This window comes from Bufo bufo, chromosome 4 (genome assembly GCF_905171765.1).
Source record: "Bufo bufo chromosome 4, aBufBuf1.1, whole genome shotgun sequence".
Classification (NCBI taxonomy): Eukaryota; Metazoa; Chordata; class Amphibia; order Anura; family Bufonidae; genus Bufo; species Bufo bufo.
The window spans coordinates 509,600,604-509,613,970 of record NC_053392.1 but is presented as its reverse complement, the minus strand read 5'-3'; the positions used below and the strand labels follow the sequence as shown (position 1 = coordinate 509,613,970).

At 42.4% G+C, this 13,367-nt stretch overlaps 1 protein-coding gene across 1 annotated transcript; it reads left to right on the top strand.

Annotated features, from left to right (window-relative positions):
- The first annotated feature begins 3,939 nt into the window (after positions 1-3,939).
- On the top strand, positions 3,940-13,133 carry LOC120999293 (heme-binding protein 2-like). The gene is made up of 4 exons (XM_040430164.1): positions 3,940-4,092; positions 6,719-6,845; positions 8,202-8,373; positions 12,959-13,133. The coding sequence occupies exons 1-4, from the start codon at positions 3,940-3,942 to the stop codon at positions 13,131-13,133; spliced, it is 627 nt and encodes a 208-aa protein (XP_040286098.1).
- The last annotated feature ends 234 nt before the right edge of the window (positions 13,134-13,367 follow it).

Below are 13,367 nucleotides of genomic sequence, written 5' to 3'. Positions count from 1 at the left end.
CAGACATATGGCAGTGACAGGTAAGTGAGACTAGTACCACACTTACCTGCCACAGACACACCACCTGGAACCCACATGCAAGTGCTGCTGTCCACAAACACAAAGGACACAGCACACACAGACATCACACGGGAACCCATATACTGCAATAAACAAACATCTACTAAACACCATACATAAACTTAACAAGATTTATGACCATAAGGGTGGCTCTCAGTGGCAGATGGCATAAACCAGGAGGGTGCCTCCAGCTTACACACAAGGCTGGAGTACCCCTCAGACTTCAGGTCTCAACTGAGGCTTTATAGCCCATGTAGCCACACCCACACTCAGACACACCCAGTGTTCACACAGAAAGAAGGTAATTAACCCTTCTCACACCAGGGAAGGGAAGACCACAACTAAAAGGGAAATACACACAATTACCCTTCAGCTGTTACCGCAGGCAACGACATGCACGGCAACCGTGTCAAGGGAGTCGGCCTGAAGGCCGAGACACTGCCAGCACATGTAACCAATACAACACGTTGCCACGGGCAGCCACAAAGACAGGTTGCCATGTGCAACCGCATGCAGACTGCAGCAAGCTGCCAAGCAACAGCTCAGGCTGCTATGCTGCCAAGCACATAAACAGAGTATGTTGCCAACAGCAACCACAAGTGAGGCAACATACAAGCGGCCCTCACCTGTGGCTGAAACAACCACACGAGACCGCAGGCAACAGCATGCGGTGATAGGAGTCACGACCATGACCATGGCCGTGACAATAACAGTGTCATCACAGATCCCCTATAACAGTGTCATCCACAGATCCCCCTGTGAGAGATAGAAGGCCATCTTGTCTGTGAACCAGAGTTAACTAAGAGGTTAGTGAATGTCAGCTTTTTTGCAGATGCGAGGGAGCAGTTGACCCCCCCCTTCCCTCGCCCAACCTTCCCTATTCTCAGAAATGGAACTTAGAAATGGAAATTCTTACAGGTTACTTTCACATCTTCTTTTCTGATAAGATGTTTAGTTTCTTCTGTCTTTCTGGTTTCTGCTCAAGTTATGTAACGCCCAAAACTGCTGGATGTCTGCCAGTAAAATCCTAATATAAGATTTGTATGTAACCTAATAAATTCAGATTACTGATTACTACCATTGTGTCTGTATCAGCCTTCTCTGTGCACATACACTATTTGAAATCAGAACCCATAATCATAGACGCAGGGGTAATTGCCCCAACACCCCCATAACAGTGCGTCTTTAACAGATCCCCCATCATATATTGTCATCCAAAGACCACCATTAGGCTACTTTCACACTAGCGTTCAGAGCGGGTCCGTCTGATGTCTGCTCAGACGGATCCGCTCCTATAATGCAGACGTTTGCATCCGTTCAGAACGGATCCGTCTGCATTATAACTTAGAAAAATTTCTAAGTGTGAAAGTAGCCTGAACGGATCCGTCCAGACTTTACATTGAAAGTCAATGGGGGACGGATCCGTTTGAAGATTGAGCCATATAGTGTCATCTTCAAACGGATCCGTCCCCATTGACTTACATTGTAAGTCTGGACGGATCCGCTTGCCTCCGCACGGCCAGGCGGACACCCGAACGCTGCAAGCAGCGTTCGGGTGTCCGCCTGCTGAGCGGAGCGGAGGCTGAACGCCGCCAGACTGATGCATTCTGAGCGGATCCGCGTCCACTCAGAATGCATTAGGGCTGGACGGATGCGTTCGGGGCCGCTTGTGAGCCCCTTCAAACGGAGCTCACAAGCGGAGCCCCGAACGCTAGTGTGAAAGTAGCCTTAGTTCAAAACCCACCAAAAGGACACCTTTTGGTTCAATTTTTTTTTCTTATTTTCCTCCTCAAAATCCTAGGTGCGTCTTATGGGCATGTGCGTCTTATAGGGCAAAAAATACGGTAACAGTTTCACTACCACAGCAGACTACCTTTGCATGTTTCTTCAATTCAGTGTTCTTCACCAATATACAGGCTCTCTGCATCCGCGAAACAGCTGATTTTTAATATGATTCTTCACAAATAAATTCGGATCGAATCAAATCTTTTTGGAAAATTCAGCAAACCGCCCTAATCAAATCTTTGAAAAATGTGCTCATCTCTAGTTGCGGCAATTAATCACGTAGTGAGTGCGGTGATGTCACCACAGGTCCTTCTATCTTCATTCAGCAGCACCTGCGGTGAAGTCACTGCGCTTACCACGTGGTGAGCGCGGTGACATCACTGCAGGTCCTGAAGAAAGAACAGGATACCATCTGCGCGATCAAGTGGATGAGGTGAGATTTTTTTTCTTATTTTTAACCCCTCAATTGACATTTTATTTAGCATTCTGTCTTAAGAATGCTATAATTTTCCGTTATAACCATGTTATAACAGAAAATAATAAAGTGAAGTTCGGGTCCCTATTGACTTTATTGGGGTCCGGGTTCAGGGTCAAGTTTGGGTCCCGAACCCAAACTTTGACCTAAAGTTCGGCCGAACCCGGTGAACCCGAACTTCCACGGGTTTGCTCATCCCTACAGGGTACACATGTGCTATGCCAGCATTTAGTGAACCTCCATAAGGCACGGCAGGAGCAGCAATGTGCGTTCCTGCCCGTACTCCATGCGCTGTGGCCAGATTCATATACTGTAGAGCCAGTAATCCGTACACCGCTGACAAGTCAGAGGTGTACAGAAAAGTGGATTTTAAGCGCACAGACAAAAAGTTGCGCTTTAGTTACTCTTTAAATCTACGCCAGCAAGGGAGCTGATGTAGATTTAAGCAAGTCGTACAGACGGCGCCTCTACATAACTTAGGTGCATCAAGCACCAGCGCAGGGTTATTATAACCAGCGTCTAAAACACCAATCTTAATAAATGACCCCACTGTTTTATTAAGGGATAATAAATGAGGCGCAAATTAAAGACATGTCTTGTTAATACACCTGTTTTCTTTTACGCTAAAAAGTCCGCTTTCACACGAGCATACTGAAATCTGTCCGTATTCTGGCTCTGAATTAGTCCACTTTCACACAAGAGTATTTGCAATCCGTATATATGGCCTGGATTTTATGTACCAGAAGCTGCTGTTATATTAATGAATAGGGCTATTCATGTGGGAGTATGATTTCTGTCAGTATGTGAAATCTGCAGCATTTCCGAGTTTTTTGCGTATTTGTTTCCAAGTACGGCCATTGCAGGCTATGGGAGTGCATCAAAAATGCGGGGAGGAAGGAATACGCATATATATCCTCATGAAATACTGAAGCAATACTGGAGACAATACTGATGATATATCATCTGGAATCCGTGCGTAAGGCCTGGGCTACACTGCGACTTTTTGTAGCGCGGCTGATTGATTTGAACTATTGAATGACAGCTGCAGTCCTAATGAATGCGTTTAGTTGAATGCAATCTTGTGGACTGCAGCTGTCAAAAATTCGTATTGTAGCCCTGGATACAGCTACACTGTGGCATTTACAATATGCAACATTTTTTGTAATGATAGTCATGCTGCGACGCAACCAAGTTTGTGTGTGAGTTGCACGCAGTCTCAGCATGTCGCAGTGACACTGCTGACTATAAAAAATGTCATGTAACAAATGTTGTTGTGTAGCCAAGCCCTTAAGCTACAGCTACACGGCGACATGTGTCGTGCGACATTCATGTTGCATGACATTTATTGTAATGATAATCTGTGGTGTCGTACTGTGATATGCGACATACTGCAACATGACAGTCGCCAAAAATCCATCCAAGTTGCACTGCGACACTGAAGACTATCCTTACAATACATGTCACAATGTTGTTATACCCATATTGTCGTGTAACAAATGTCGCCATGTAGTCCTAACCTTACTTTAACTTGCTGATTGGGAAAGTTAAACAAGTTCTCTGCTCCACCCATATCCACCTCCTATATCAGCAGCTGAGCTCCTCCACAGACACATCCAGCCATGGAGATGAGGAGAAGACTTCTGCTGGGGCTGCTCTCTGTACTGGTGATTGCCGTGCAGGCGTCTGATGTCTCCAGTCAGAATAAGTTGCCTCCATTCTGTGGCCATTATGATTGTCCAAAGTACCAGCTGGTGAAACAATATGATATAAGTATGGGGAAAGGGCTGTGGGTGTAGAGGGGCAGATCTTATGATTTATTCTCTGTTCAGAGCTGGAGCCATGGCATGTCTAATGATTTATTGTTGTCCATTCACTTATTAATGTTGAAAAATGACCAGTTCTTTTCCATCAACTGGTAAAATATCTTGTGCTGTCCTAGTCTATGTATCTGTAACTGGGAAAGTGGGCTTGGTGGAAGTGACTTATCAGACCTGGTGTGAAGGAAAACTGCACTAGTTGCCCATAGCAACCAATCAGAATCCACCTTCATTTTCCAAAGTAGCACTGAAAAATAGAACGTTGGAATCTGACTGGTTGCTATGGATAACTAAGCCAGTTTTGGTAAATCTCCCCCAGTATGGTTGCTACTATATGTCTTGGTGGCAAATCTCTTTAGAACAGAGAATCTGCTTGTTCTGTGGCAGAAGGTCTAGGCAGATCTGCTGTCCTGGAGTCTGTGGAACCTCAATAATGCTGATTATGTGATGTCTGATGATCACTTTTGGCTCATTAACTTCAGAGTAATAGAAATCAGTTTAACTTGTTATTTTTCCTGATTCAAAATATCATTTGATCTAGAAAATACCTATAGCTTAAGACCACTGAGAGGTGTGTGGGGTGTTTCTGCCTAAACCCCTTTCAATGACTGAGTGAGTTTTTATTTATTTTCCCCCCCCCCACTGCCTCATTTTCTAAGTCGTTCCTTTAGAGGCTAGAGTCCTGACCAAGTTTTCACCCCCAGTAAAAGAGGGGATGATCCCAACTGGGCCCCCTCTTGCCCTGGGCTTTATAGTGGTCACATGATCTGCTACTATGGTAGTTAAGCACTTGCTATAATGTCTGGTGTCTGTCCTAAAAGCGGTGTTGAGACCAGGGAATGATGCTCACATGGAGTGTTTTCTGCACCCACTTCAAGATAGTGGGAAAGTTGTGTGCGTTCCTGGTGGTACATCTAAGAAGCAGGATTTTTCTACTAAGTGGTGTCTGAGCAGTGCGGCGCAAGTGTATAAAACAAGCAAGTATCCATACTATTTTAATAGTCCAGAACAGCAATCAATAGTGGATCCACTTTCTCAACCATGGCCAAAAGTCCTGCTTAATGTCCTGGTCCAAAGGACCCTCATGAGGGTGGTTGAAGAGAAGGCTTAAGTAATATTCATAGCCGAGATCTTACTTTTTCAGATGGTTTCTTCTGCTCAAGCTGTTTTGGACGCTTCCAACAGTCCCAAACCTTCATCAAGGTCCTTTATTCCATCCCAGACTAGTAAAACTCCACCTGACATCCTGGAGGTTGAAGACCTTACCTTAAGACAGAAGGGGTTGTCAGACACAGTAATATCCACAATGTTGCTAAGCGAAAAATCAATAGCCTCTAGGATTTATTTAAGAACCTAGAAAGACTTCTTCCTTTTCAGACAATTGACTTCAACCAGATTTCTTTAATTCTACATTTTTCTTTATTTTTTTTTTTTCTCTCACCCCCCACTACCCTCAAAGTTCAGGTTTCTGCCCTTGGTGCCTTTCAGACACAAGTTGGCTGATTCTCTGCTAATCAAACTATTTTTTGAAGGGAGCTATAAAGCATTTTCCTACCTCACATTCCATAATTCCACCTTGGGACGTAAGGCAAATAATTTTAGTGGCATTTAAGATCTCCATTCTCCTGGCAATCCCAACCGCCAGAAGACTTTATTTAAAGGATTCAAGCCTTTATGTAAATCTGCCTATCTCAGGATTGTGGAAGATCACATCCACAGACATTGTCATTTTCCTCCGTAAAGTAATTTCTCATTTTCATTGACAACAAGAAGTATCTTCACTGTCCTTCTGCCCATTTCCTTCTACAGATAAAGAGAAGAAATTCAACCATCTGCATGTAAGGAGATGTGTTGACATGCCTAAAAATCAGTTTCAGAAAATCATTTTTCTCCAGTACCAAGGACCTAATAATGGTCTAGCTGCCAGCAAATCAACTATTGCCAGAAGGATCAGAGATGACTTATTTTTCCTATATCCAGAAAGATCTGCAACCTCCAACTGGGATAAAACCCCACTCTACCCATGCTGTCTCTACATCCTAGACAGACTACAACTGTTTCCTTAGACCAGATTTGCAGAGTGGCTATGTGGGCAAACCCAATAACATTCTTTAACCATTATAAGCTGGATGTTCTCTCTCCATAATCAGGACTTGTCTTTTGGTTGTAGAATTCTGTTGGCTGTTCCACCCTACAGTCCTTCCTCTGACTCTTTTTTGAGTGTCATTGTGGAAGCACCAGGGAAAATGGTTAATTACCTTTACTGGTTTTTATTTGTTCTCTTGCATCACTTCCGTGTCCTTTCTCATTGACTGACTGAACCAGTAAAGGGGAGGAGGCCTTTTAAAATCCTATGCTTCTATGTGGTTTCATGTCCTGGAGGTGGGGACACCCTCCTGGGAGTTCTGCTGTGGAGGCTATTGGGGAAGGCGGGGGACAATTACCGGTAGCAGTAATTAACGCTTTCTTATATCTGCCTGTATTAATTTATGCAAAATGAAAAGTAGTTGCTTGCCTTTTAATTGGCCAACCTATTTGCTTGCTTTCTTGTATTTTATCTGAGCTCCCACATTTTCAGGACTTTGAACTTCGTCGGTATGAAGAAACTCATTGGGTGACTACTCCACTAGACATGTACATTTTTGACATGGGGATGGTGACCAGCTTCAACCGTCTCTTTAAATACATCTCTGGAGGCAATGCTGAAGGTACGTTGCCCCCTACTTTCTTATTACAGGCTCTGTTTTGTAACACTATTCTTGCCATCCAAATGATTGACACAATGTTAGAACAAATTAGTTGACTGCTCTGATTTGCACAAAACTAGTAGTTAAAAACCAGTCTAAGAAAAGGCACCCAGTTCTGTAAGGTGACAACAGGGTATACTAGTCTCTGGCATATCAAACTACTGTAATACATTATGTAGATCCTGTATTTTCATGCTTAATCTGTGCACCTTTTTGGGGACTTTCTATTGCATTTTACTCACTTTGAATAAAATCACATTCAATTGATCTTTAGTTAAACTTGAGACATTTTCTATGTACAGCATTAAAGGGGTTCTCCAGAAATTAAGAAAATGAATTCTTTAAGTATTCCCAAATACCTTTTATTAGATATGATGGCTTTTTTTTTTTGTCTAGGGAGCAATCATTAGGAAAAACAAAATGGCCACTATCCTGTTAGTACACTCAAAACCTGTAATCAGAGGACTAGTTACTTCAGAACACTGAGGTAAAGAGCTGCCTCATCCTCACCTAATTGTTCTGAAGTAACAAGTCCTCCTGCGATTAGGACAGGCTTTGTGTATACTAAAGGGACAGCAGCCATTTTGTTAATCCTGATTGATCCCCAGACAAAACGAGCCATTATAACGAAAGGTATTTAGGAATATATTTATAACTAAGTAGTGTATTTTAATGTTAATTCCTGGAGAACCTCTAAGATTCTCTAATAGCCAACTCTGAATTTTCACTCTGTTCCATCAGGCAGCTCAGCTGATGGCGTCCTTATCTCTGAACTTAAACACACTATAGCTCAATTAAGTGTTTGACCTTTTAGTAACTTAAAGGGTTATTAGATGCAAGTAGGATTCACACAGCTAGACAGTTAAAGCTTTGACAGCAGCTAAATATTTTTAATAAAGACAAATTGGAAATGTGTTTAGGCTATGTATCTTCAGGGGCATTTTAGGTCATTAAATTTGACTCATTTTAGGCTAAAGTGCTGGAATTTGCCTATTTAAAGATATGCATATAACTTACTATATGAAAACCTCCAAACGTGTGCTGTGCTTTCTAACACTGGTCATCATATATATGAAGTCTGGCCTTGTGCTTACTTGAGGCAATCTTTTTGTGCAACAAGCAAAAGCATGAACTGTATTGCCAACCCTAATTCTGAAAGTGAACTACTGGTTGGCAATGGGTACTGTACATAAAATGCCTCTTTCATACAAGAGGTATTGAGATTTAGCTGTCCAGTGAAGGGTTTTGCCGACTGTTAATGCATGTTCTATTCAGTGTCTGAAATGTCTCACTTTTGAATCTGCTTCCTTTCCATAGGGCTGAAGATGAGTATGACTGTACCTGTGGTAATGTGTTTGCCACTGGAACTACCACCAACTAAGAATGCCACAATGTCCTTCTTTGTGCTACATGCTGTGGAGAATCCTCCAAGACCTACAGACCCTGAAGTTTACCTGGATACATATCCTGCAGCTTCTGTATATGTCAAGTAAGTCACTACTGGTTCAGATCATAGCCTATTTGTTATGTTGTAACAAGTAATGTTTAAAAAAAACTCCCAATCATGCCTCTGATGCATTTGCAAGGTCCTGATGGTTGCCATGATGGCCGGGGAACCTGCCATAGGCAGGTTCTAATCAGGTCAAATGTTAGTAAGGCCTGTCTCACACTTGTGTTGGACTCATCTGGCTGGGAACAGCCTGCTGGATCCAAGGCTGCCGGAATGCTGTCTGGCCGAATTAACTATATTGGTGACTGGCAGAGATTTGGTCATGACCTAGAAAATATGCTGGGAATAGGCGCTGTTTCGGCATGTTTGCCAGGTATCTGTTAGTATCCGGCAATGCAAGATCCAGATATCTCTGCCAGGAATGTCTGACTTAAATGTGAAACAAGCCTAAAACTGACAGTACAATCCACTGCAATAGGTGATTGGCTTGTTGTATGTTAGTCCTCCACGTTGAATTTAAAGCATTTTTTACTTTGTCTTAAGTTTAAATTGGCCCAAATTTTTCACATATCCATTCGGCCACAATTGTTTAAAAAATGAAAAAAATAAATTAAATAACTTGTATTGCCACATCTGTAATCTCTTCTATGAAAAGATCACATTAATAAAATCTACAGCCCATCCCACAAAATGCATAACCTTTATATTAATACAAAATAGAAATGTAGGATGTTAGTATAAGGCGTGCTAGGGACACGGGACCAAAAATCCAATGGTAAATTCCACTGTGGTTTTTGGTGTTTCTGCCACATGTACTGTAGGCAGTTTTTGTGGTGGAAAAGCTAGAATGCCCTTTTTAACCACTACAGGACCGCCGTACGCAGGATTGCGTCTTTGCGGCGGCCCTGTTATTCTGGGTGCACGTTCACAGGAACGTTCGCTGGCAGGCTGTAGATGCGATTTATTTTTATTTCTTTAACCCCTAAAAGGTATATTAGATGCTGTTTTGATAACGGCGTCTAATATACCTGGTCCTCTGGTAGTCCCTTTTTGCTTGGATCGACCACCAGAGGACACGGGCAGCTCTGTAGTAAGTAGCACCAAACACCACTACGCTACACCCCCCCCCCCCCCCATCACTTATTAACCCCTGATCACCCCCCCCCCCCCCCCTCTGTAAGGCTGGCTCCATTCAGACGTCCGTATGTGTTTTCGCGGATCTGCAAAACACATACGGACGTCTGAATGAAGCCTTACAGGGGGGTGATCACCCCATATAGACTCCCTGATCGCCCCCCTGTAAGGCTCCATTCAGAATTTTTTTTTTTTAATTTTTTTTTTTTTTTGGGCACAAGTTAGCGGAAATTTTAATTTTTTTTCTTACAAAGTCTCATATTCCACTAACTTGTGACAAAATAAAATCTCACATGAACTCGCCATACCCCTCACGGAATCCAAATGCGTAATACTTTTTAGACCTTTATATTCCAGACTTCTTCTCGCGCTTTAGGGCCCCTAAAATGCCAGGGCAGTATAACTACCCCACAAGTGACCCCATTTTGGAAAGACACCCCAAGGTATTTCATGATGGGCATAGTGAGTTCATGGAAGTTTTTATTTTTTGTCACAAGTTAGTGGAATATGAGACTTTAAGGAGAAAAAGTGAAATGATTTTTTTATATTTTTTTCTCTTTACAAAGTCTCATTCCACTAACTTGTGACAAAAAATAAAGTTCTATGAACTCACTATGCCAATCAGTGAATACCTTAGGGTGTCTACTTTCCGAAATGGGGTCATTTGTGGGGTGTTTGTACTGTCTGGCCATTGTAGAACCTCAGGAAACATGACAGGTGCTCAGAGTCAGAGTTGCTTCAAAATGTATAAATTTACAAACTATGGTACAAAAATGTGAACGCTATAACTTTTACCAAAACATTTTTTTTCTATTAAAGACATGTAGAACAATACATTTAGAGAAATTTATAAAGAAATGTAGTTTTTATTTTACAACTGAAAAATGTTGTTTTTTGCAAAAATTTCGATTAACAAAAAAAGTGAAAATGTCAGCAGCAATGAAATGCCACCAAATGGAAGCTCTATTAGTGAGAAGAAGAGGTAAAATTCATTTGGGTGGTAAATTGTATGACCGAGCAATAAACTGTGAAAGTAGTGTAGTGCAGAATTGTAAAAAGTGGTCTGGTCATTAAAGGGACACTGACGGGCCCAAAAAGCATATTTGGATGGATATATATATATATATATATATATATCCATCCAGTACAGGTCTTATCAAGTGTATTAGAATCATCTAAGTATCCCCCCCTGTCCACCTTATAAATACAGTAAAATGAAGTTTTATAACCTGGTTGAATCGTGTTCAATCTGCCCAAGGGGCGGTGTTTCATCTCAACTTGTAGCCAGCCTTGCCCCAACTGCCATTTGAAGCGCCGCCCAGCTCATCAATATTCATTTCGCTGGGCAGCTACTCTGAAGCGCTGCTGTGCCCGGCGCATAAAGCAGAGGCTGCATCGGCCTCTGGGAATCAGACTGTGCTCAGATGCGATCCCGGCCAGTGAGGGTGCCGGGCGCATGCTCTGAAGATGGCTGGGGACACTAGTAGCCGCCCAGCGAAGTGAATATTGATGAGCTGGGCGGCGCTTCAAACGGCAGTTGTGGCGAGGCTGGCTGGGCGCAAGTTGAGATGAAACACTGCCCCTTGGGCAGATTGAATACGCTTCAACCAGGTTATAAAACTTCATTTTACTGTATTTGTGTTTTTTTTTTTTTTTTTTTTTTTTAATGCAAATGTTGTAAGACATGAGACTAGACAAATCTGGTATTGTCATAATTGGATCAACCTATAGAATGGATGTAACAGCACCCCGGGCATAAAGGGGTTAAAACCGTTTAGGTGATCTTCCCCTTCCAGAGCTACAGGCACAGCTAATTACAGATCGCCGAACGGCATACAAGGGAATGCACCAAACTCCCGAACAGAGTACAGCATAGCACTCCAAACTCCCTAACGGAACCTCACTAATAGCTGCTAGCAGACAAATAGGAAACACACCCAAGCGGCTTACACTCCTAGCAATCAGTCTAACAGCATACAGTGAATTCCCCCCCCCCCCCCCCCCCCCAAGAATGAGACAAGGCTCTGTGAGGGTCAAGCAGTGGACAGCCAGAGCTGTGTTTTATTGTTCTTCTATACACATTAGTACCACCCACAGGGTTTTGTAAAACCAGTAACCCCGTACAATACACTCCCACGCAAAATCCTCCCCTCTGCCTGTGATACAATTACCTTACACAATGGGTTAATGTAATTATCACAGGCAGGAGAATAGTTTTACACAATGTCTTCTGTCCTGGAGACAATTGGGAAGTAATCCAATTTATCTCCAAGGGCAGAGGCAAAACTTCATTAGCCACATGGTAGCGAAAGACATAAGAATATTTAACTGTAGCTATTGTATAAAGCAGACATTTAACATATCCCCAGATAGCTCAGGTCTGAGTGCATTTAATTAGGTGAATGGCACTTGGACTAAACAAATACAGTTCAATTGCCATGGAGCCAAATTATTTCACATAGTCTTTGCAGAAGAAAATCAAGCGTTTCAACATGGGGCCATTGTCTAAAGGAAGCAGGCGGGCAACCAGGCTTCTCCAATGCAATGTGGCAAGATTGGTCTCGTCACAATGGATATCATGTACTGTATGGGGAACCGCAGAAACTGATTGCCCAGTTCATCTCCCAACAATAGAGGGCTGTCCAAAAAAACGAATGTACCAAACTACACTTTGCCCTGGAAAACAAACAAAAAAACATTACACAGCTCAGTCAAAAGTTGTGGCCCGTATACCATTACAACAAATTCCATGTTACAAAGTTCATATGCTTCTTCCCTTCTGAGCACTGCAGTTTCCTCAAACAGCTGTTTATGACCACATATGGTCATATGAAAAATGTGTTGCTTTTAGACGATTAGTAACACACCTACAGGATGGCTTAGTTGTACTCCATAAAATGTACTGGTATATTTGGATTAAAGCTACACCCTCATTTTTTTTCTAATCACTCTTAAAGTTATGTGACTTGAAACATGCAAAGCATGTATGCCAGATTTTAGCACAACTGCACTAAATGGTATTTTCAATGCTGAATCTTTTCTCACTGGTTCCCCCCCCCCCCCCCCCCCCTCCTAGAAGGAAGAGCTGCAGCATGTTTCAAAATATGTAAGACCAAAAATTACACTTAAATGCTAGTAATAAAGTTTGTGTCACGAGTTTCCACCTTTCAAATGAATGGCTAACCATGTAATTGCCCCTGGACGTGGGTGTAGATCTGTCTTATTGAGGTGGAGATATGTCCTGAGCAAGGATACAGCAGTAACTCTGAAGAGCTAAGTTTAAGGGGAGACTTATCAAACTGGTAAAGTAGAATTGGCTTGGTTGCCCATAGCAACAATCATTCCTCTTTTCCAAAGTAGCTGAAAGATGGAATCTGGTTGCTATGGGCTATTGCAACATTTCTACTTCACACCAGTTTGATAATTCTCCCCCCACGATATATGTAGATTTTCTTTCTGTTGGATGTTCATGTGAACTTTCTATTCTTAGGTCTTTTGGAGGATATGCCCTAAACGAAGCATATGCCGAGCAAGCTAAAGCCCTAGCAGAGAACCTGAGGATCCTTGGTCTGCAGTTTGATGATACATACTTCATACGTGCTGGCTACAATTCTCCTTTTGACTTTTTCAACCGCCACAATGAAGTGTGGTACATGGCAAAGTAAACTCCTCTCAGCAGGGGGATGCCATCATCCTTCTGCTGCTCTTCCCTGAATGTGATCCCCATACCTTCTTGTAATATCAGAAGGACATGGCGCTTGGAGGTTAACCTGCAAAAAATGTAACAAATGGCTGTAATTCCAACATTGCCTTGTACATGGCATATTATCATGGATGTTCTCTTTGGTAACTGACTTTGCAGCATTAAAGTGTTATTTGCATGTTGTGGCTCTTGATTT

What these genes read in the sequence shown, in the direction of transcription:
- LOC120999293 (XM_040430164.1), top strand. Translation starts at nt 3,940, where the DNA reads ATGGAGATGAGGAGAAGACTTCTGCTGGGGCTGCTCTCTGTACTGGTG. An exon ending in TGAAACAATATGATATAAGT is followed by an intron (nt 4,093 to 6,718) that starts ATGGGGAAAGGG and finishes CATTTTCAGGAC; the next exon opens with TTTGAACTTCGTCGGTATGA. An exon ending in CTCTGGAGGCAATGCTGAAG is followed by an intron (nt 6,846 to 8,201) that starts GTACGTTGCCCC and finishes TCCTTTCCATAG; the next exon opens with GGCTGAAGATGAGTATGACT.